Raw genomic sequence first — 25,144 nt, 5'->3', positions numbered from 1 at the left:
AAACTCATTATAACGGCCAAGAACACTTCCATTAGGATAAACACGCTGCCGCTTCAAAAACGATGCAAATCAAAAAAGATATATTGGCAGCGTTCTGTTTAAGCTGCGCTTTGATTAAATGCTCCGCATGTTTTGAGAGCTTGGTGAAGATGTTTCTTCATTTGCATGTGTTTTTGCACATTTCCTGTTTTTATATGTGCATCGTGAAACTTCTGTGCGGTTCCTCCTAATGGAAAAGCTTTGGGCGGTTGCATCGCGTTTGCACCTGTCGGCCACCGTATGTTTCACCTATTACTCACATTTGATCCTCAGTTTTGAATATTTGAAAGAAACGACCATACCACAGTTTCAGAGAAAAGAGGAAAGCAGGTTTAATTTCAATGCTAGATTTGAACCTTTTACACTCCTTTTCTCAAATACATGCCTCTTACAAAACAACCTACATATAGTTTCTCAGAAAGCCACTAAGAGGGCACTGGATCAGCTCCCACCTGCATCAGTGGACCTGTGCAGGGCTCGTGTTGCCTTCACTGCTCGATTGTAATCAGTGTGAAACTCACTGCAGCGCGGCAAAACGTTCAAGATGGCCGTGTGCTCCAGTGCTTTTTGGAAAGTGTGCCTTTGTCAGGGATGGAGAAGAGCATAGATGTACTACAACATACAGTCATACATATCATCTGGAATTTACACATCCATAACAACAACGATACACGGATCAGGAATCAGCCAGAATTATACGGTATAGCAATAATAATAACAATTATTGATATTGTCTAAAAACTACACTTATGTTTTCATGTTTTCTTTCTTCTTCTTCTTCTTCTTCTTCTTCTTCTTCTTCTTCTTCTTCTTCTTCTTCTTCTTCTTCTTCTTCTTCTTCAAAAAAAAAGAACCATATATTTATATTTATATACTGGAAGTCCTTTTTCTTTCTTGGTTTTCTGACTTAACAGTAACTTAAATATTTACAGTGATTATTTTACAACCATTGGCCCAGCCCACTGAAAATACAAATGTTCCTTTGAGTAGAATAAAAAGGAGGGATGGGGGAGGAATGGTCCCAGTGGAAGGTGAGGTAGGAAGGGAGCAGAGGGTGGATGTGGGGTCTCCACCCCACACTGGAGGGGCTCCACAGGTCCTCCTACCCCGAGCTGCAGGGGCGTACCATCCCTTCGTTCCGGGGGGGGGGGGGGGGAGTCTCTGCCCCGTGTTCCTGGGACTCTGAGTTTATGTCACTGCCCCCCCCCCCCCCCTACATCACCAGCAGCTGCCCCAGCACCATCCTGAAGTGCTGCGTGCACCCCGCCAGCTCCCTCACCCTGTCAGTCATCTCCCTGGTGGCTCCGGGGGACGGGTACTGCAGCGCCGCCGTCTTGGTGCTGATCACGATGTCTTTGAGTTTTTCACAGAGCGTGTTGCTGCTCTGCCCCACGCGGGACCTCACCTCGGGGCCCTTGGCCTGCCGGGACAGCGTGTCCCCGATGAACACCAGCTTGTGTGCGCTGAGGATGACGAACTTGCTGTGCGCCACGAAGATCTTTGGAGGTTGGTTGGAGTTGACGGCGGTGAAGAAGGCGTCTATGGCGTTGGTTACCGTGGTGACGTTCTGCTCACATTGCTCCTGGTAGAAGAGGAGGAGCTGCCGGTCGCCGTGGCACAGCTTGGAGGAGGAGGAGCAGGAGGAGGAGCCTCCAGAGCCATTCTGGGCCTGCTGGTTGGCTGGAGGGTGCAGTGGGGGCGGGACCCAGCCCGTCATGTCGTTGTTGATTGGCCGGCTGACTTCCTGCTCCAGCCGCTCAAACTGTTTAATCTGGAGAGGAGAGGAGGGGGACAATTAATACTTCATGTAAATTATAAATCAATTAATTCTGTTTGAGTATCTGACATTCCAGTGTGTGTGTGTGTGTGTGTGTGTGTGTGTGTGTGTGTGTGTGTGTGTGTGTGTGTGTGTGTGTGTGTGTGTGTGTGTGTGTGCGTGTGTGTGTGGAACCTCAGAAGGGATGCTGATAGTGATACAAACACAGATTCATTATCACATTATCAATCTCTGAAGCACATATATACACGGCGTTGAATACTCACTTAGGTCATATCATCTTTATTTGAAGCCAATCATATATCAAATATATGTCCTTTTTTATTTGTATAGTAGACATATACAAATAGAGCAGAGTAGATATTTTAGATATACTGCTGTACCTATTTGTAGTGCATCACAGAATAAACAATATAACGGCTATAATATATATCATATTACTCGCTTTTCTTTAATGATGGTGCTGTTTGTTGTGTGTAGAGGCTGTAGGTGTGTGTAGGCGTTTGTGTAGGTGTGTGTGTAGACTGGGTAAAGGCGGGTACCTGTTGCTGTTCCAGTTGTGTCTTGTGTCTGCTGATGTTGCCTTTCTCCAGCAGCTGTTTTTGGTTCTTCTCAAACTCTTCCTTTCCCTGACAGATCAACACACAGACACACAGCTGTTACACCACTGGACACACATCTCTCTGTTTCTAGAGCAGTAGACAAAGAAAAGTAATTATCTGTCTCCCTCTAGTGGTGACAGACAGGAACTGCAATCACTCTGAGTTGAAATCTATTGCTTATCTGTAAATCTGTAATGACATAGTGACTCTGAAGGTCAGTCAGCTGGATAAGGAAATGTTTACTCAAGGCTAACTCGAAAGCTTGGCACCATTCAATAGTGAACAACTATTCATAGTACTCTCAGATACAGCATCAACGACACACAGTCAAACAGAGTGATAGCATGGAGCTTTACAGCATTTCTCTACAAATGGGTATTGATAACCACTCTTGTCAACTTAACAATAATTTTAGTTTGAGTTAAAAATGATTTGTTATTCTATAGTTGTACTGACAATGTTGGCCCGTGCTAATTTATATTTTATAATTGTTAGTTGGTGGACTATGTAATGTTTTAAGTGTTTATTGATTGTGTAGAATAGATGGATATAAGCTAACGGCTAAATTGGGCACAAGTCATGTCTTCTCTTTTTAAAATCAATGTATTGTGTTGCATGGCCCTTGTTTTATAAAGACATGATGTATAAATATTTGTTGGAAAGAAAGAAAAAAATGAAAATAAATAAAATGTCGACAAAAATAAAAAAGTATTAAGGGCAGATCACGGACTCTGCTCCAGTGCAAAACATGAGCACATGATGTGAGTATCCTGACTGAAGGTGTGTGATCAGTTCATTGCTAAAGTAAGTAACATAAAACTATCTTTTTCTTTCTGTCAGGGCTTTATGAAAAGTGTGTGTACCTGTAAATGTACGTAGTCGTAGTCCTCCATCCAGCCCTCCTCTGTGCTCTCGTACGGCCGCTCCATACCCTCCTCCTCTGCAGCTGAGAACTTCGGCGGCGAGGGGAGGGGTCTCGACTGAATGTGCACCTTCTCCCCTCCCTGATAGCTCCCACTTCCTGATCCTGTCATGTGACCGCTGATCTCTCCTGGGATTGGAGGAAGCGGAAGCTGCTGCTGCTGCCGGTTGTTTCTCTTGAAGAGCAGCGAGGCGTTGCCGTGGAGGAAGGAGGCCAGCTGCTTGGCGTCGTCAGGGATACCTCGAGCCGTCATGATGAGCCGATCCAAGTCGTCCCCTCCTGGTGGCGGCGCTGCGAGCCCAGTGTGCGACCAGGAAATGGCGTCCAAACCCTGACTGTGCTGAATCAGACTCTGGAAGACCTCCTCCATCTTGCCCACCTGGCGGAACAGCTTGGTCTGCAGAGAGCGGTCCGTGGCCTGGGCGGAGTTAGCCACCGCACCCCGGGCAAACTCCAGGAAGTCCCTCACTGCAGAGCGCACACGGTCAGCGGCCTGGTGGATGGCCGGGAGGTTCCCCTCCAGCTGAGCAGAGCTTCTCCAGTTTCCTGTGATGAAGGACATCATGAGGGAGACGCTGGACTCCACAGCCTGCTGCAGGCGGGACAGGCGCTCCATGGCCTGCTCCAGGTCCAGGATGAGGGGTTTCCCTGGAGCAGAGCCAGGAAGTGAGGAGGATGAGGAGCTGTCTCGGACTGGGACCATGTCCAGGGAGGAGGCAGAGTGGTTGCTCCGTGTACTTCCTGTGCTCGAGGCAGAGAGACGCTTGAAGGACAGGCTGAGGTCCTCACTGGTGGACTGGGCGTCACGCACCACCTGGAAACACAGCACATCTGGATTAAAGCAGATGCTAACAAGCTAGGCTAGCAGTGTCCTGTATGCGTATTTAGCTAACAGGGTTCATTACATCAGTACAAACTATGATTATTACTTTTATATTTATATGATTTATTATTAGTATTTACTTTTGGAAATGATTGCAATGTTAGTCAACAAATACTAACTACATGATAATGTAAAAGTTGTAAATGTTCAACAATTTTGAAATAAATGAAATCCAACTCAAAAATATAGTTTAATTCAATGTATTAAGTAAACAGATTTCACATAACTGTATTGTTTGTTGAAAGCAATAATATTACGTTTAAATAACACATATTAGGTTCAACTTCATATTATTGCTTTCATCTAACCTGATACACTTTTGTGAAATCTGTCAACGTTTCAGTTTTTTCAGTGTAGGGGCCAATTTGTGTTTTGGCTTTTATCACTGTTGCATGTGTGTGTGCTGTGTGGATGTGTGTGTACATCGTGGGCTAATTAAGAATCACAAGCACAGCTGCTAATAGTTAGCTTAGTTTGAGGTGGAGAATATAGGGAGCCTAGTTTATGTTGGCTGCTTCTCTACGTACGCAACTTTGCCCCATGACAAATATGAAATGTATACATATTAGAGTATTATTGTAATGTTGATAGTTACACACTTCACTAACTCCAAAAATGTGTTACTGTCCTTTAACTGTCCTACCTGTGGGGGCACATCGTAGATGTTGTTATCTCCCCCTTTCTCCTCTCGGTCCCGGGGGAAGTCATACACGTCCTGGGCGGAGTGCCCCCCGCTCCGCAGGCTGGCGGGGATGTCGTAGATGTCCTGGGGGTGCTGGCTGACCCCGTCCCTGTCGGCGCGGTAACGCTTGTCAGTCAGGATTGGGGGCGGGACATCGTACACATCCTCTGGAATGGGCGGCTCATCGTCGTCCAGGAGATGGTTGTGCGGGTACTGGCCGGGGGGGGCGGGGACTGGCTTGAGTTTGGCAAAGTGAGGTGGCACGTCGTAGGTCTCCTCTCTGATTGGATGAGCGTCAGGGACATCTTTACTGACCGAGGGGGGGAAGTCATAGACCTGAAGGGAGAGGGAGAAATATTTAATTGTTATACAAATGTTACGGTTTGTAAACACACAGCATCAAGGCGTACTGCTCCTCCCTGCCTCAACGACAGAGATACAGAGAGAGAGACCTAATGTCAGTTTTAAATACTAGAGCACAAATAAACACACCCTCAGAGGAGCCGTGTCTCAGAGGCGATGATTAAAACAAATGATTTTAGAACGAGTCATAACACATTCTTCTCCCAGGAAAATGCTGCATATTATTCCTTTAAATTGACGATCAATTTATATCATATTTTATAAACATCGCAGTAAGGACACAGTACTGTACGCCGTACACGCACATGTACAGTACATCTTCAATTTGTCAGTATTAAGCAACTTGTGATGTACATTTGTGAAACACACACACACACACACACACACACACACACACACACACACACACACACACACACACACACACACACACACACACACACACACACACACACACACACACACACACACACACACACACACACACACACACACACACACACACACGTCCTTACCGTCTGCTGTGTGTGCTTGTCCGAGCCTACTGGGGTGTCATATATATCCCGACCACTAGAGGGCCCCTTCACCACCATGGGAGGAGTGTCATACACCTGAACTCAGGGAGAAAGAGGCACATAAATAAACATGCTGTTACACACATCACACTGAAAACACACAAACGGACACACTGGACACACACACACACACACACACACACACACACACACACACACACACACACACACACACACACACACACACACACACACACACACACACACACACACACACACACACACACACACACACAATATATCATTTCAAAATGGATTAAATACTTGAAAACAAAATAGCATTTATTTCGATTCAAGGCATTGAAAACAATTATGACTTTTGTAAATAAAATATGTTTTTTTAGATGTGTTAAAACCTTTTTTAGGTAACTTAATTCAGTTCTGACTCTTCCCTGCAGATACCCATCCTGCAGTCATTTGTCAACGTTACGCGACTGTATAATAAGCCAGATGGGAGATGTAAATGAGTGTAGTTGTTGGTACCAGATGTTCTGATCATTTCATCACAACATTTGGGAAGAAGCTGCTTTCATCGTGTTTCTTTACACGGTGTCATCTAGGGTTATGGTGACATAAAAACAGGCACACTGATTTATTCAGGAAGTTTGTTAATCATATAATTACTGAATGAGAAAAAGATCCTGATTAAAATGTGAGAGGAGCCTTATCGACCATTTCTGGCTGACAGGACTCAGGACACATACCTATCTGCTGGCTCATGTGAAATGGCTGGTGCCAGTACACAGACACAGTGTGAGAGGAGCTAACGAGTCAGAAAACAAAGCTTAAATGGTTGAATGCCTCACATCTATTGCCTTTGTCTCTCGCGGGAGGGAGAGGACATGAAGAGCTAGAGAGGAGAGGAAGGTAACACAGGTGCAGGAAGAGGATTAGAGGAGAAGAAAGGAGAGAAACAGGAGCAGGAGGGAAAGAAAAGGGAGAAAGGAGGGGAAGAGAGCTGACCCAGGAATGTGAAGCAGTTTTGGTCACATGATCACCTTGTTATGAAACTTTTTGAGTAAGGTTGCAGTCGAAAAGTATTATTTGTTTGGGAAGGTCCCTAACTGAGTTAAATACCATAGAAGAGGCAGCCATGATAAGAGCTGTTTCTCTCCCACACACTCCCCCCCCTGCCTGAAACACCTCCATTGGACTCCTTATCCCTAACATTATGACATCACTATGTAACACTCGCACTTCTATTGGCTAGCGCTCCAACACATTGGACGTGATAGGCTAAGGTGCAATATAGCCGGCCTGCTCCCCAATCAGATCTCTTACATTTTCATTCAAACTGTGGTAATTATGTTATATTTTTCACTGTCATCCAGTTATTTAGCCTGTATGAAAAAACATGATACGTCTCTTCCGCTGCGTTACTCTGCAACGGAGCTGCTATGTCTCCGGTCTTACTCCAGGAACCCTCCAGCTCTGCTTGCCCAACACTATACTATTCTCAAACGACCAAGATACATTCACCGTGGATCTGGACGAAACTTTGAGTACACAAAACACAGCAATAACAAAACAATCCGCTCTTTCTGGTCCACTGAGCCACGCCCCCCTCGCACTGCCCGTGCTGTCAATCACAGTGTGTTATCCCCCCTGTCTAAAGCATCCACATACGCACAACTTACCTGTCTGAAACTATGTCTGTTTAACATAAGATCCCTCACCAATAAGGCCCAGCTGGTTTCTGACTTCATTATGGACAAAAATCTTGATTTTGTATGCCTCACTGAGACCTGGCAACAGTCTGATGACTTCTCCCAGCTTAATGCAGCTGTCCCTCCGGGTTATGCTTTTATTAGTAAACCCCGTGCCACTGGGAGGGGGGGGGGGGCTTGCTGTGTTGCACCATGAAAACATTAAAGTCATTGCTGTCACTGTCCCCCATCACTCCTCTTTTGAATGCTTAGTTGTAAAACTCACTGGCCCCAAACCCATCATCATTATTTCCATCTACAGACCGCCGAAGCCCTCTGCTGTTTTTCTCACTGAATTTTCATCATTACTAACGTCTGTATGTGCAATGTCCCCTACTGATATCCTCTTAGGTGACTTTAACATCCACATTGACGACCCATCCAATGTTTTTGCAAATGATTTAATCTCACTCCTGGACTGCCTCGATATCACACAACATGTCAACCTCCCAACACATAACAAAGGTCACATACTGGACTTACTCTGCTGCAGTGGCATCACTCCCATTAACCTTGCTGTCATTGAATTCCCAATTTCTGACCATAAAGCTGTAATTTTTGATACCCATGCCCCCCTTTCCAAAGCCAAAGAACAACGGTCCATCACCTTCAGAAACATTAAACACATTAACCCCACAGATCTCACCACTCTGATTAATTCCTACCCCAATCTTCCAACATCCACCCACCCTGCTGACCTGGTGAATCACCATAATAATTGTCTCTCCTCTTCCCTCACTGCCCTGGCTCCCCTGAAAACTCGCAAAGTTTAATTCACCCACTCCGCCCCCTGGTTCACCTCTGAGCTACGTCAGCTCAAAACAACTGGCCGCCGACTGGAGCGGCTGTGCAAGAGCACCGGACTCTCAGTTCACACGCAAATGTACTCGGATCACCTTCACCTCTACAAGAACGCGCTTTCCAATGCCAAGTCCTCATATTACTCCAACCTCATCAGCACTGGTAACAACAGAGTTCTTTTCTCCACAGTCAGTCACCTACTTCAGCCTCCTCAAACCCTCCCTCCAGATATCTCCATTGACCAATGTACTGACTTTCTGCAATTTTTTCACTCCAAAATTAACACCATTCACCTCGAGCTGGCCTCAGCATGCACCTCCTCAAGTGATCGACCCTGGATGTCTACCACTGGTCCATCACTCATCAGCTCCCTCTCCATCGTCACCCCAGCATCGGAATACACCATCTCAGAGCTCATCCGTAAAGCTAAAACCACCACCTGTCAGCTTGATTCTCTTCCCACCACCCTGGTCAAGGCTTGCCTACCAGCCATATCACCCATGATTACTGACATAATTAACTCCTCCCTCACCTCTGGAATTGTACCCACCTCCCTCAAACTGGCTGCAATCACTCCCATCCTCAAAAAACCCGGTACTGACCCAGCCGATCTAAACCACTACAGGCCCATCTCCAACCTACCCTTCATTTCCAAGACCCTTGAGAGGGTGGTTGCCGCACAGCTTCAGTCCCATCTTGACACAAACAACATCCATGAACCCTTCCAATCTGGTTTCCACCAAAAACACAGTACTGAAACAGCCCTGGTTAAAATCACCAACGACCTCCTCCGTGCAGCTGACTCCGGCTTCTCACCATCCTCATCCTCCTTGACCTCAGCGCTGCATTCGATACCATCTCTCACCCACTACTCCTGGACCCCCTGGCTGGCATTGGGATCACTGGTGTTGCACTCTCCTGGTTCTCATCCTACCTCACTGACAGACAACAGTTTGTACAACTCGGTAATCACAAGTCACAAGAAAGTGCTATTTCACTGGGTGTCCCCCAGGGGTCAGTACTGGGTCCACTCATATTCATCATATATCTCCTCCCCCTGGGCAAAATCCTCCGTCACCATGAGGTTAATTTTCACTGCTACGCCGACGACACACAGGTCTACATTTCCTCCAAACCCACCACTGCCGTCCCTCCAACCTCCCTCACCACCTGCCTTGAGGACATCAGGAGCTGGATGAGCAGGAACCTCCTGAAGCTTAACGGTAGCAAAACTGAGGCCCTGCTCATTGGCTCCAAATCCACCCTCACCAATTCACATAACAACCCAGCACCAAACATCATCATCGACGGCTTCCCCATACCATTTGCTGCCCAAGTGAAAAGCCTCGGTGTCATTCTGGACGGCTCCCTCTCATTCGCACCACGCATAAAAAACATCATCCGCACCGCCTTCTTTCATCTTCGGAACATCTCCAGACGCCGCTCATCTCTGTCCCAACCCAGCACTGAAATCCTGATCTACTCATTCGTCACATCCCTGATTGATTACTGCAATGCACTTCTGACTGGCCTTCCCATCAAGCTCCTCAATAGACTGCAAATAATCCAGAACTCTGCTGCCCGGATCATCACCCGCACCAACTCATCCGACCACATCACCCCCATTCTCACTCAACTACACTGGCTTCCTGTACGCTACCGTATTGACTACAAAAACATTCTACTCATATACAAAGCTGTCCATAACCTTGCCCCCATCTACATCAACGACCTCCTTCAGGAGTACACCCCCTCCCGCACCCTCCGCTCTTCGTCCGTAGGACTTCTCACCGTCTCAAGCTATCGCCTCATAACCATGGGTGCTCAAGCTTTCAGCTGCTCGGCTCCCAGACTCTGGAACTCCCTGCCACTACATATCCGACAGTCTGATTCCATAACAACATTCAAAACCCAACTCAAAACCCACCTGTTCAAACTGGCATTCTCATTATAAACTGTACCCTGTGTCCTTTTGTGTCCTTTTGTAGTCAATTTCCTGTTGTTTGTCTTGTATTACCCCGGCTGATACTTCACTAAATCCACCATTTTAATTTGTAAGGTAAAATTGTAAAAAATTTGTAAATGTTAATTGTAAATTTGTAACCCTGTAAGGTGTCCTTGGGTGTTATGAAAGGCGCCCCCCCCCCCCCAAAAAAAAAAAAAAATATATATTATGATAAGAAAGCACAGGGGCAAGTATCTAGATGCACATTTAGTAATCCATCTACCACAAATGGTCGTTCTTTATCATGGAACTTAATCACATTGCCCAATCATTGCCCAAAAAAGTGAAGTCAGATCCTCTTCGGCAGTACTTTCATAAATCCTGATCGATTCTCCTTCGCATATTTCTTTGAGGAATGGTGGTCAGGAAAAGGACAAGACAATTAGACCGCTCCTGCGTGTCTATCTAGTAACACTTTATTACTCCTCTCTGTACTTCAATCAAGCTCGCTCTGTGTCTCTCACACTGTACGGACTTCCTGCCTCTGACTCTCTCACGCACGCACGCACGCACGCACGCACGCACGCACGCACGCACGCACGCACGCACGCACGCACGCACGCACGCACGCACGCACGCACGCACGCACGCACGCACGCACGCACGCACGCACGCACGCACGCACGCACGCACGCACGCACGCACGCACGCACGCACGCACGCACGCACGCACGCACGCACGCACGCACGCACACACACACACACACACACACACACACACACACACACACACACACACACACACACACACACACACACACACACACACACACACACACACACACACACACACACACACACTGACCTGTGTGTTGTACTGCTGGCGGGTGGGTGGCACGTCGTAAATGTCCTGCTGGCCCGGGAGCTGATGTCTGGGTGGGACGTCATACTCGTCCTGGTCTGATTTCAGTGTGTCGTACACATACACCTGTCCCACCCGGGTAGGAACCACCACCTGGACACGGAAACAGAGCAGAGGCCGGTGAGACTGAAGAACAGCATCAAGTTATATAGTTCACATATATACTGCAACAATCTGTTTTAAAGATGTTTATTATGAATATCACCGGAAATAAAAAGTAAATTAATCGTTTAACAAAATTACAATAAACTCCTTAAATTCCTCTAAAGTGAGCCTTTCCTCATCTTTTCTTAATCCCATGACATTTTTCACTGAGTTTAAGGAAAAGCGGTTAGGAAAGGATATTGGGAAATATTAATGTAGAAGGGACTATGGTAGCCTGCAAGGGTCACAATGCACCACAAAGTCACCTCTCAATTTACTCAACTAAAAGGCTTCTTAACCTTTCAATGAGAATGTGCTGCTGCTTCCTCACACTGAATGAACGGAGACTGAGGGTTGTCTGGTCTCATTAAAAGTGCGCTGCTCACACACAGACAATAAAAACAGAGCAGGGGACCTGTCCTATTCATCGTGGGAACCAGGCTGACCTATTGTGTGCCTGTTTAAACTGTGTATTATACGCTGTAAGTGTAGAGTCAACCAGCCAGCCTGGGAAACCACAACAGCTGTGCTATACAACACATACACGGACACACACAAAGGCATACACACACACACAAGCGGCCACACACATGCACACTGTCATTTCCACAACATTTCCATGTCCTGGTTTATATGACCATCACCAATCGCTGTGTGGCCGCACCTAAACACCTGCTAATGGAATATTGTTTTTTATTAGCTAGCATGGAAGCAGTGGAAGTAATTTACCATTGCCTGCATTATAAACACTCTTGTTTTACAAGCTTACTCATTTACTATTTTCAATTTACTATCAGAAACATTAACATGAAATAACTTTTGTTTTGAGAATTCTGTAAATATCTTAAATGTTTTTGCTTGTATCAAAACGGTAGTGTAGACAACATTCAATACATTCAAAATGCTTTAATGCTAACTGCTCCTTTTTACATTTCTATATCAGCACATGATTCAAATAATAGGTTGATGAAAAGTGTTATTAAGAGCTGTTTTTTTGTTTGTGTTGCCAACATGGTAAGCTAACTGTAGCTAACTGCTTCCTGCTTTAACCTCTGAAGCGAGTGCAGAGAGAAGATAATGAATGCTTCTAAACTTGGTGGGGATAAGTGGACAACAACAAAACTGTTTAACTAAAAGCAAAAACAAAAACTCTAAATAACACATTCTTAGATGGACAGTGCTATTTAGAGCTGCTCTTTACACTTGTCTACATGTTGAGCTAACTGCAGCTAACTGCTAACTTATTTCGTCTCTTAAGCGGATGCAGAGAGAAGAGACTGGTACAGGTTTCAATATGGTTGAGGATAACGATACCAGAAAAACCTTTTGTAACTGAAAGTTAAATATATATATTGTAAAAAAAAAAAATATGACAAAAGAAAAACACAAAATAGCCTACATCATCTTATGGATGATCTGGTATAGAGCTAATATGAAGCCACGCTTAAAAAAAAGATTGAATGATTATGTTATGTTCATTTCTGAACAGACTTATTGTGTCGTATCAGTGTGTAGAATCATTGTTTAATCACCAGCCTCCAGCTTTGATTAATGGAAGCTCTCTGATAATATTTGCTCGGCTCCCCAGCTGTCAGAGGGACACTTTGTGTGAGACAGACAGAGACAAATGATAAAACCATCCATTTGACAACCTGCCGGCACTAATCTGCCTTCATCTCACCCGCTTTTTTATTCTCTGTTCCACACCGAGGGATTTAGGTCAATGTTTATTTTCTTAGGGTAATCATTTCATCACCATGCAATAAGAACATATCTGATAAATGTTAATTCTCAGTCTGCGTCACACTCCTGTAAACACACTTTACCTCATTGTCACAAAGCTTTCAACAGTATTGACGACATCTGGCTAAGTGCCAGATGTGTCCTCTGCACTGACACACACACACACACACACACACACACACACACACACACACACACACACACACACACACACACACACACACACACACACACACACACACACACACACACACACACACACACACACACACACACACACACATCCTCTGCGCTGTGTCAGATTGATGACCCAAGCTATTGATAACCTGTCTGTGTGCACCCTAGAGGATGGACACACACGTATACACTAACACTAAGTGATCGGTGTATCTATGCGTGTGTGTGTGTGTGTGTGTAAGGTTTAGTAATAGTACGACCAGCTGAGACGTTTAATCCCTTTAGGAGATCAGAGCTATGGATCAATGGTCACCACCAGAGTTAACCTGTCTGTGTCATGACTGTTAGTTAATGACATCATTTCATATTAGCATAACTTCCTATGTGCAATGTGCTTTTTTATGAAATAGTTTATTTGTTAAACTCAATTAAAGATATCATCTCCATCCTCAATAAACAGAGAAATACGGTATTTTCCTCAACTTTTCACATCTAATTCAGAACATTTAGAACTGCTTATACTGTAGCTTTCATGCACATATGTAAGAACTGACGTAAAGTATGATTTTGAGAGAAGGTTACAGCATTTCAGACAGTCCACTGATTGCCTGCCAACATTCACGATTTAAGACAACAAGTCAGTGTGCTTGGGGGAGTGTCCAATTGAAAAACAGCTATAGTCCTACACTCAAGCCCAACCTCATACAAGGTATTTAAGGAGACTTTGTTCTTGTAACTTGAATAGTATTATGCTGATCCTTGCCATGCTCTCAGCCTTTGTTAGGATGTTACCTCTCAGAGTCTTCCAGTGCACCTACATGTACTATGAGCATTGGTTCTGACTGAGAGCCAGCTGTATCCTGTCCCTGAACATCCTCTTCTTCCCTACAGAACTCTGGTCTGGGCATGGCTGCATACTTTCAAATGTTCTGACCTACATATCAAAGAGGATTCTCTGTGTTATGTTCTTGGAATAAATCAGTGGCCTCATAAAAGCTGAAGCTTCTCTGACCTACCAACAGTCAAATGCCTTACAGTCACACATTTATTTACGAGGATCCAGTGAAGGAAAATTCCTCTACAAGCAAATATGCTCACACACGATGACAGAGGGCCATGTGTGGCACAAGCTGGGATGTTCACTCTTTTGTTCCATTTATATGATTACGTCAAGCTGAAGTCTTTGTTCAACAGATGACCTTTGCTCCGAGCTACATGCCTCCTTCTTCCCAGCAGCACCCTCCACCCTCTCCCTGGCTTCCTGTCCTTCTCTCTCTTTCTCTATCTCTGCTTCATGCCGATGAGAAATCAGGGTGTGGGCTTCAGGCTGCAAACAAGCAGGGTGAAATCTCCTCCATGCTATTTGCTGGTAAAAACATTACCAAACATTCTCTAAGGAAGCCCAGTCCTCCAGCTTCAAAATGACCACCAACCACATGGAGAAAAATATGCTTTCTATATATGTAGCTGCAGCTGAGAAAAAATCTGTACAGCACAGATGTGAAGTTAAAAGAGAAATGTGGTAAAAATAGAGCGAGGCCTCATTACAGGAGAGGGTTGGGTGTTTAGACTGAGGACATGTTACTTGAATACTCGATTCTGATTGGTAGATTAGAGGATTTAGGGACCTGCTCTTTTTTCGATAGTGTAATACTGCTAAATCAAATCAAATCAAGTTTTATTTATATAGCACATTTTTAAACGATTTTTGGTCTAGCCAAAGTGCTGTACATATAATAAAAATACCCTACAGTAAAGACACTTTACAGCTAATACATCAGCACAGTTTGTGCAGAATATCAGTATGAGAAAACGACACCCTCTATCCTTAGACCCTCACATCGTACAAGGAAAGTGCTATTACACTATCTCTCTGATTAAGGGACCATGTGCAGTCATATTCTTCATATTCTTCTGCAGAAAGAAGTCCCGTCATTCAAATGTCAGCTGTGACCCAAACATTAGTATTCCTCCATCCCCAAAACAACATGGAATACTTTTTAACTCTTATTTCTATATTTGTAAAGCGCACAAAACTTTGGATTTAAATTATTTATTAATTTAGTAAGTAGATGTGTCATAAGCAGGATAATATCGCTGCATATATCCCTTACACTGTAATACTTACACACTTATAGTAAATCCTCATCGGGAAATATTTTCTGTTTATTTAGAAAAATATTTCTTCTATTTTATAATGTTCTTCAACAAATCAGGAAAAAATATTTATACATAAACAAAAAAGAGAGCCGAATAATTAAAGAAACATATGTATGAGTTGCTCTATATATCTCGTTTTAAATCAATTCATAATTTTTCAATAGATATTGCATTGTGTTGCATACATAACGTATACAAATGTATACATAGCAGCTGCCTGTATGTACAGTACATATCTACAGTATGTGCATGGGGAACATACATGAATGTATTAGCATATATACAGTCATGCATGTGTAAGTGGTTATATGCACATTTGTGCACATATATGCATTACAACTACTCTTAGTCAGATTGTATCTGCTGTGTCTTGCTCCAGTTCCATGCTACAGTGAAACTATTTTAGACCTGTGCATTGTTTATGAAATAGAACATTTTCATTTTCCTCTTTTCTAATCTGCTCTGTTTCACAAAGCAACACTAATTCAGATACAAGGGAGCATATTAAATGTTAAAGAGTTGGCTCACTGAAATAATAAAAAGACAACATTTCTTTGTTCTCTCTTGTGGTACCTAGTCATGCAGATAGTTTAGTTTTATGCATAGTTATTATTTTATAACCCTGCTACTTTGGAAAATTCAGAGTTCTCCTTGGGAATGACTTTGTTCCAATAAAAACAGATATATATGCTGCTGCTTATTCTTTAAATGACCATTTTTCTATGCTTTGAGCAGAACACAACCATTTTAATTCCCCTTTATTGGATAGAGACAGAAATCTCAGAGATTAAACATTTCAAATAAAACCTAACCTACCATGAAAAACTGTAGTGTAACAACTTATACATATAATTTGTTTATTGCTTAAAGCCCGGAGTAAGAGGAAAAAAAAACACAAGAGAAGAAAGAATGAATGAGAGATGGAGTCACAGCCTATGAAGGGCCATGTAGGGCACACCACTGAAAACATCTGGCCTTGCACACACACTACTAAAATACTCTCACATTCACTACTGAACACCTCACACACACACACACACACACACACACACACACACACACACACACACACACACACACACACACACACACACACACACACACACACACACACACACACACACACACACACACACACACACACACACACACGAAAATTAACCTCACACACACACTACTAAAATCCTCTCACATTCACTCCTGAACACCTCACACACACACAACTGAAAATTAAACCTTGCAAACATGCAACTGAAAATTAACCTCGCACACGCACAATTGAAATCCTCTCACATTCACTACTGAGCACCTCACACACACACACACACACACACACACACACACACACACACACACACACACACACACACACACACACACACACACACACACACACACACACACACACACACACACACACACACACACACACACACACACACACACACACACACACACACACACACACACACACACACACACACACACACACACACCTGAAAATTAACCTCACACACACACTACTAAAATCCTCTCACATTCACTCCTGAACACCTCACACACACACAACTGAAAATTAAACCTTGCAAACATGCAACTGAAAATTAACCTCGCACACGCACTATTGAAATCCTCTCACATTCACTACTGAGCACCTCACACACACACACACACACACACACACACACACACACACACACACACACACACACACACACACACACACACACACACACACACACACACACACACACACACACACACACACACACACACACACACACACACACACACACACACACACACACACACACACACACTGCAGTGATACAGTAGGTGGCGATAATGCTTGTCTGGTTGCAAGTCACCATTAAAGAAGAGGAAGAAGAAGAAGAAGAACGAAACAGAAGGTTCAATAGAGAACCGCAGTGACGCGTCGTAAAACCCGGAAGTAAACTTCTTCCGGTTCCTTTGTCAAAAACCAATGCAATTTCTTCATAGGATTTTGGAAAATAGCTCGAAATAAGGTCTGTGGTTGACACACATTTAAGAGAGGGATCACGTTTTGTTCAGCCGGATAATCTCCACATGTCAACCCTACTTTTATAATTTCTGAATCATAAATCTAGTCGCCAAAAGCAAAATGCTAACGTTATGCTATAAACGAACTACAAGCCAGTACAGCCCAGGGTCGCACGACTTCAACGTCACGCCAACTTAAGATCGTTTCAACTGACTTGCACTGAAACTGCACTTTGAACACTTTAAATATATTAACATTTTAAACTGTATACCCCGGTTATCTAGGCCCTTTTTGTTTTGTTTAATGTGTACCACGTTTATCTAGGCCCTTTTTGTTTTGTTTTATGTATACATGTCACACTGTGGGAAACGATATTTTGAGATTTCTGGATGTATAACACATGTAGAATTTTTCACAATAAAGCTGAATTTGACTTTCGCGTGCTTGCATATTTTAACAAAGCTTTTCATTTTAGCCACACTGAATTTAACTAGAAGTCATGGCTGTGTCAATTACGAGTCTGATATTGTTTTACAAAGATGACAAGAAGAGTGTAGATAGAGGAGAGAACCACTACAAGTCAGGACACGTAACAGTGCAGCCTAGATGAAGGTGTGCTTACCGGTGTTGTCAGGGCTAGCATGAGGGACAAGGTTTATAGTGTCGGTGAGTAGTGATAGCAAGAGTACCGTTAACCTAGAGTTAATTTATTCACATTAATTCCCATCAACAAATCAATTGTATGTGTCACATGAAATCTTTATTAGGCAAGGCAAGTTTATTTATATAGCACTTTTCAACACAAGGCAATTCAAAGTGCTTTACAAAAAATGAAAGACATTAAGAAAATGGCATTTAAAATCAGTCATTAAAAAGAAAAGCTCATAAAATAAACATTAAAAGAAAAAATACATGGATAAAAGTTACAGTGCAGTCTAAGATATGAATAGTTCAATTAAAAGCAGCGTCAAAAAGAAAAGTCCTCAGCCTGGATTTAAAAGTAGTAAGAGTTTTAGCGGACCTGCAAGTTTCTGGGAGTTTGTTCCAGATATTTCGAGCATAATAACTGAACGCTGCTTCTCCATGTTTAGTTCTGACTCTGGGGACTGAAAGCTGACCAGTCCCTGAAGACCTGAGAGATCTGGATGGTTCATAATTTAGCAGGAGGTCAGAAATGTATTTTGGGCCTAAACCATTCAGTGCTTTATAAACAGCAGCAGTATTTTTGAAATCAATTTTTTTGACACACAGGAAGCCAGTGTAAAGACTTCAGAACAGGAGTGATGTGATCCACTTTCTTAGTGTTAGTGAGGAACCAGAGTAAAGACTTCAGAACAGGAGTGATGTGATCCTCTTTCTTAGTGTTAGTGAGGACTCGAGCAGCGGTGTTCTGAATCAGCTGCAGCTTTCTAATAGATTTTTTAGTGAGACCTGTGAAGACACCATTGCAGTAGTCCAGTCTACTGAAGATAAAAGCATGGACACGTTTTTCCAAATCCTGCTGTGACATTAGTCTTTTAATCCTAGATATGTTCTTTAGGTGATAGTAGGCTGATTTAGTACCTGTTTTAATGTGACTGTTGAAACCAATAACTAATTTAACCCGCTCACAAGAGAGCCCACCTCCGAAGATCGTGACTGGCTGAGGGACAGACTCGGGGGCAGGTTTTCAGGAATTTCTTGGCTTCTCTCCCCCGAGCCAGAAGAGGAACACTGCAGCGTGGAAACACTTACTGTTCCTGAAATTATCAAATCTGTTGGGCATCAGGGACCTGAGGCAATTGTGGCAAGCATGGTATTGTCTGAGGAGCAACAGAGGGCAATTCAGGTGGCTACCACTGGTCAGCGAACCAACCCAAACTGGCATCTGTTCAGGAAAGGAAGGTTGACTGCCAGCAACTTTGGAGCTGTCCAGAGGTCAAAGCGTGTGACTGCTTCCTTTATTGCCAGGGTGCTAGGACAACAACAGGCCCTTGATGGTGTTTTGTCTGTACAGTGGGGGACTATGAATGAATGTGAGGGCGTCAGGGCATTCACCACTGCAACCCAGATGCAGGTCCATGAGTCAGATTTGTGGCTCTCCCTATCAGGATTGTTGGGGGCATCTCCAGATGGTCTGGTAGGGTCTTCCGCTGTGTTGGAGGTAAAGTGTCCCTACAGAGCCAGGGAAATGACAATTAGTGAAGCATTGCAAATCTGTGTCAGTAAGGAAGGAGACACATTCAGCCTGCGTGAGGAACATCTTTACTGGCACCAAGTGCAAGGTCAGCTTCACCTCACTGCAAGAAAGAAGAAGAAATAAAAAAATTGTGAATTCTTTTTTAATTTACATTTACTCGCCTTTGCAATGTTGTGGTTGTTAGTGTTAGTTTTCTTGTCAGCTCGTCTGTTGGGAAGATATAAAATATTAGTTTCATGGAAGTCACCCCGTCACATATAAGAGCATTAAGACATACAGTACATAGGCTAAAACAAAACATCTAAAGATATAACCTTGCACTTCGATAAGTCTCGGGAACATTTTCACTATTTTGAGATTTTTATAGATGAAAATTGAACTAAAGAAATAAATGGTAGATTAATCCATATTGAAAATAGGTGTCAGCTGCTACACTAATTATAATAGTTATATTTCTTAATGAATTAAGATAAGATATTACTGTATAGATCCCAATTTGGGAAATGTTTGTGTTGCAGCAGCATAACAAGAAAAACAAAATATAAGTTATTATATATACAAAAGTATGTGAGGGATGGAATATTAAATTGAATATAAATGTAAAATGTACATGTGATTTTATGTCCAAGAGAAGCTATGGAGCAGAGAGTTCTCTGCCAGCCAGAGGTGATTTGTTATTAGTTCAATATGTCAAACTGATTTCCCTGACAACAATCTTTAGTTACATGGTGAAACATTATGCTGCTTGTACTAATTAGACTTATCATATAAGCCAGGCAGGTTTTAATAGGATGTATTCATTATCTTTACTTATGTTGCGGTCTTTTCAGCAGCGCAATCTCTAAAACGGCGATACAGTCACTACCCATCATTTACATTTCACCGTGACATGGACAAAAATGTAACGTCAGCTTACCTCATGACACGAATCCAGACTCTCCTTTGGAAAACAACGGCCGGGAAACGATAGAACAAGCACGTTTCATGCGAAGACCTGTGGCTGCAACCCGGACCAAAGCAATAGCGCTAGCTTTAGCTAACGTTAGCTAACGTTAGCTAACGAAATGAACTGCCGAGTAAAATTGGAAAACACTGGTAATTAATTATTCTATAATTTTTAAAACTACGGCGTTAAAAACGACAATTTCAAAAATGCAGATTCTAATGGTCAGATATAGATATACAGATACTAAAGATAGGCAGGTACTTGCTTTCAAGAAGAACACAGGGGAAAACAAACTTAGCGGGAGTGTTTACGTGTTCGGCGTAATGACGTAAAACGGCCTCGACAATTTCTGTAGTCCTATTCAGCCACTCGGTAACAACCATTGTTTTTCAGACACGTAAACTCTTCAAAAATCCCCAGTGGTGTCACTGCTGATGTATTTAATGTCGTAGAACAAAACGTGATTTATCTCTTAAATTTGTGTCAACCACAGACCTTATTGCTATTTTCCAAAACCCTATGGAAAAAATGCATTGCTTTTTGAGGAAGGAACCGGAAGTGCTAAAATTGCTAACTTACTTCCGGGTTTTACGACGCGTCACTGCGGTTCTCTATTCAGCATGGATTTATAGATTTATAGAGAAACAGCACCGCAGCCGCTGGACCCCGGACCGAGCGGTCTACAAACTGAGACGGTCTGGTCTATCAAGGTTTTCTTGTTTACATCACCTGGGGCAGCTCGTGAGGTGGCCCGCTAGCAACATGCACAGCTGCAATAAGCTAACAAGCTAACTAAGCCGAAATTGATCCAGAACCTTTCCTTTTTTTGTTTTACCATTTAAAGGTCCCATGTCATGGCCATTTCTACTGTTCATAATTCCATTGTTGAGGTCTACTAGCATAGATTTACATTGTTCAATTTTCCAAACTCACATTGGTTTCTCATACAGCATCTCTGTATAGTATGTGTATTCACTCTCTGTCCTAAACGCCTTGTTGGAGCTGTTGTTTAGAGCGAAATGAGGCATGGCTAAAATGCATGATCTGTTTAGTATTTTGAAAAAAAAACTTCGGCTGACATGTTTTATATAGGTATGGCCCTACAATATGTTATTCAAATATAGCATGATAAGTCCACTTTAAACAATTAAAAAGACAAAATCAACTACATTTATTGATAAACCAATATTTGTTTTTGGGGCCTCTTCTTCTTTTAAATTAAACTTTTAGATGTGAGATATTGAAATACAGTAATAGTATTGTTTATTTTAAAAAAAACTGAGCCACTCCTTACAGTTAACTTCATATTTCTTATTGTCTTAAGCATTTATTACACATTTTCCCCTCTCATATTCACAGTGTGGATCAAATGAGACAGCGTGGATGTCCAGAAAGCTGCAGAGATTTTGGGAGGAACCTCAGTGTGACGGGTGTCCTGTCTGTGGGTTTGGATGGAGAGGACTGAGGTGGAGCGGTCCTTCTCTGGGAGGAGGACCAGGCCTGATGGAGGAGGACCAGGCCTGATGAAGAAACCACCAAACTGCATCTGTGAGCCCATACTAGGCACAGCTGTCACAAACAAATGATGGTCCTGTTTGACTTTGTGTTCACAATAAAAGAGTAGTTTCTTAGTGAATGTCTTGTATTGGTCTTTAATCTGATATCAGATTTTCATTTTCTTCTTGCCCCTCGGAGAAAACGGTGAGGCAGTTGTGTCCTTCAGGCATGTCCTTTCCTAACAGAAATTACAAGAAACATGAAACCAATAGGCGCTTTCACACCGCAGTACTTTTCCCACAAAGGTTCATGAGAACTTAGTTCATCAGAACTCTTTAGTTCTGATGAACTACCGGAATAAGTCCCTGGGGGTGGATTAGGCAAATGAAGCCACTGACGTCACTTCTTCTTCTTCTGCTTTGGGTTTACTGGCAGGCCGCAAACAACTTCACGCTCAAAATCCCCGGCCGGAAGTCTCCGGAGTTGGGGACTGGCTTCAGTAGAAGCGGCTGGGACTCCCAGCAGCTTCTACTGAAGCCTTCCGAGTAAATCGCCAGAACGCCGACACCTCCTCATCTCCACCGCTCCCATGTTTTATTTTGTGTTGCCATAAGTTATTCCCTCTGCGTTTCTGCGCTGGGCTAATGCTAATGCTAATAATGCTAATGCGAGGATAATAAAATGGTGGCTTCACAACACTTTTTTTTAGTTTTACGGGGCGTGGTTTGCAATCCGCCCAGCCAATCAGAAATATAGCTCTTTTCTCACAAGAGAGCCGCATGAGAGTCCCTGCTCTCTAGCAGGGACGGAAAAGGGGGTAAAAAGGTTCTCATGAACTAATTTTAGTTCCGGCTCTTTTGGTGTGAACGCGACATTTTGGAACTATATCGGAACTAAAGTGGGAAAAGTACTCCGGTGTGAACGCGGCTTATGACATTATTGCAGAGCAAGTGTGTTATTTATGAAAAAAGTGTGTTTGTTTATTTAGCAGATGTAGAAATAGTATATTTTTTCATTTGAATGTGTTTTTTAAATTCATCCCTTTGTACTACAAAGATGATCTGATTATGAATGAACAGTCTGCAGTTAATCAACATTAAAATATATGTTATTATTACATAATATTCATCTGTTATCAGAACTTAGTGTAAATGTAGAATCATGCTGTTCGGTTGTCTCATTGTAAGAACCACTTTTACCACGTCTTTTACAGACAATATGTAGAGACAAATGGTAGCAATTCTCAAATACATTGAAATGTGAAAACTGACAGAATATCTTGTTGCTTGGTGAAATCGAAATGTAAATGTTTGCAAGGAAAGAACACTCAACTTCCCTGATGTGTCAGTATTTAGTCGTGTTTAAAGGAATGTATATCAGTGTATTATAGTTGTTACTTTATCTATTTAAACCAGAACGTTTCTCGATTCTTTGTACAGTATGAAAGGGTCTTTGTACCTTTCACTCCATGCTGAAGTTCACTGATGTCAGGAATCTCGGTCTGTCTCTCGTGTTCAGCATCCTCTGGTCCGTCTGAATCACCTGGAAACTTTAAACAAACAGATATGTAAAGTAACATGTGTTGGTCACAGACTTTTTTACATGCAAACTTCATGTCATAATCTTTTTGTTATCCTTAAAAAAAGTGCTGGATATCACAGCCCTTACTGTATCTTATCAGTTGGATTGTGTATTATTGTCTAGTTGGGGTCCTTTTTATGTTATTGTTATTTTGGAATCATTTTTTATGAGACAGTCAAATTAAATATTTGTCCTATCCCATATTCACATTCATTTGTAACACACACGTAAGGGTAAAAGACAAACATCTTTAACAAATGTAATGCAATGAATAAGCTTAATTGCTTAATCACAGAAGCACACATAACGTCATATCTAAACAAATGATTTCCTTGTCCCTAAAGCATTAACTACGCTATTTTTCGTCCTTAAATGCAGGCATTAAGTTACATGTTCACGTTCTGCTGCCACAATGAGTCGGTTTCTCCAGTGTAATGATAATAAGGTTTGGGTTCGTTCGTTTAATATGATGAAGGTTAAACAGTAAGCTTCAATAATTAACTCCAGCTCAACAAACAATATTGCAATCTCTACGTTAACGTTAATTCTGGAACCAACTGGAAATGTGAGATTCATATTTTTAAAATACAAAGATCTTATAGTGAGGTTAATCTCATACACAGTACGTTGGTCTTCAACACTGTGACACTAGCTGTCTGCATCGTCAATAACTATTCATACAGTTACCTAACTAGCAAATTAACTATCTAATGTACGAGGAAGACCTTATTTTACCAACCTCACACAGAAGCCTTTTGTTACAGTATAATCCTTATGTACTTCTCTCTATGAGTGGCGAAGTCCCTCCCCGTCCGGTGGACCTCCATGGGACCTTATTTCGGAAAAATTATGTATTGAAATCAATGGAGAGAGAAAGATTATCTTTCGATCCCGTTTGAATTGTGCCATGAATTACACATATGATGTTAGTCAATTTAAAAGATAATTTTGCAAGTCAAAAAAATAAAAATGTGTCGTAAAACTGTGAAGTAACACTTTTGTTTGTGTGAAACGCTCAATGAACTACATCTCTGGTCTCGCAGAACAACACACGTCACCAAGATGGCCGTCACTACTGTCTTGTCAACAAAACGATTGACTACACTCACTATCACCACAAGAAAACACGTCCAGAAGAATGTCATGCAAAGCTGCCTGCCTTTTTTTGATTCTCTCTGAACTGCCTGGTCTTTTTAATGTTTAATGTCAGCCATTTGTGCAGATAGCATGAAGTAGAAAAGATCGGCGATCACCGATGCTAGCGCTAGCATTTCTCCCCCGGGCTTAAATTGTGTATTATAGAATGATCACACCGGTGACAGTGCTCTTCAAAGGGTTCACGAAATATGACTACTACTCTTACTGTTTAACATTTTGGGTTACTTAATGTTACTTCATATTAAGCCTAATAAAAATGACAAGGCTGTAATGCTAACTAACGTGCTAGCTACGTAGCTAACTTGATCCAGCCACTCCT

The 25,144-nt window shown here is 42.6% G+C and overlaps 1 protein-coding gene across 8 annotated transcripts in view; it reads right to left on the bottom strand.

Annotated features, from left to right (window-relative positions):
* Nucleotides 1-346: 346 nt before the first annotated feature.
* The window catches only part of bcar1 (BCAR1 scaffold protein, Cas family member), a 137,744-nt gene continuing 112,946 nt past the window's right edge, over nt 347-25,144 (bottom strand). For all 8 annotated transcript variants that reach the window (XM_079681505.1, XM_079681507.1, XM_079681506.1 and 5 more), the window contains 6 exons: nt 11,161-11,310; nt 5,784-5,879; nt 4,867-5,241; nt 3,282-4,154; nt 2,359-2,445; nt 347-1,810 (listed from right to left, as the gene is read on the bottom strand). In XM_079681505.1, coding sequence (XP_079537631.1) covers nt 1,253-1,810; nt 2,359-2,445; nt 3,282-4,154; nt 4,867-5,241; nt 5,784-5,879; nt 11,161-11,310 — 2,139 coding nt within the window. In that variant the 3' untranslated portion in view covers nt 347-1,252. The remainder of the gene's footprint in view (nt 1,811-2,358; nt 2,446-3,281; nt 4,155-4,866; nt 5,242-5,783; nt 5,880-11,160; nt 11,311-25,144) is intronic.

Source organism: Notothenia rossii, assembly GCF_949606895.1.
Source record: "Notothenia rossii genome assembly, chromosome: 5".
NCBI classification, from domain to species: domain Eukaryota; kingdom Metazoa; phylum Chordata; class Actinopteri; order Perciformes; family Nototheniidae; genus Notothenia; species Notothenia rossii.
Note: the sequence above shows the minus strand (reverse complement) of the source record. Positions and strands in the feature narration are given on the sequence as shown.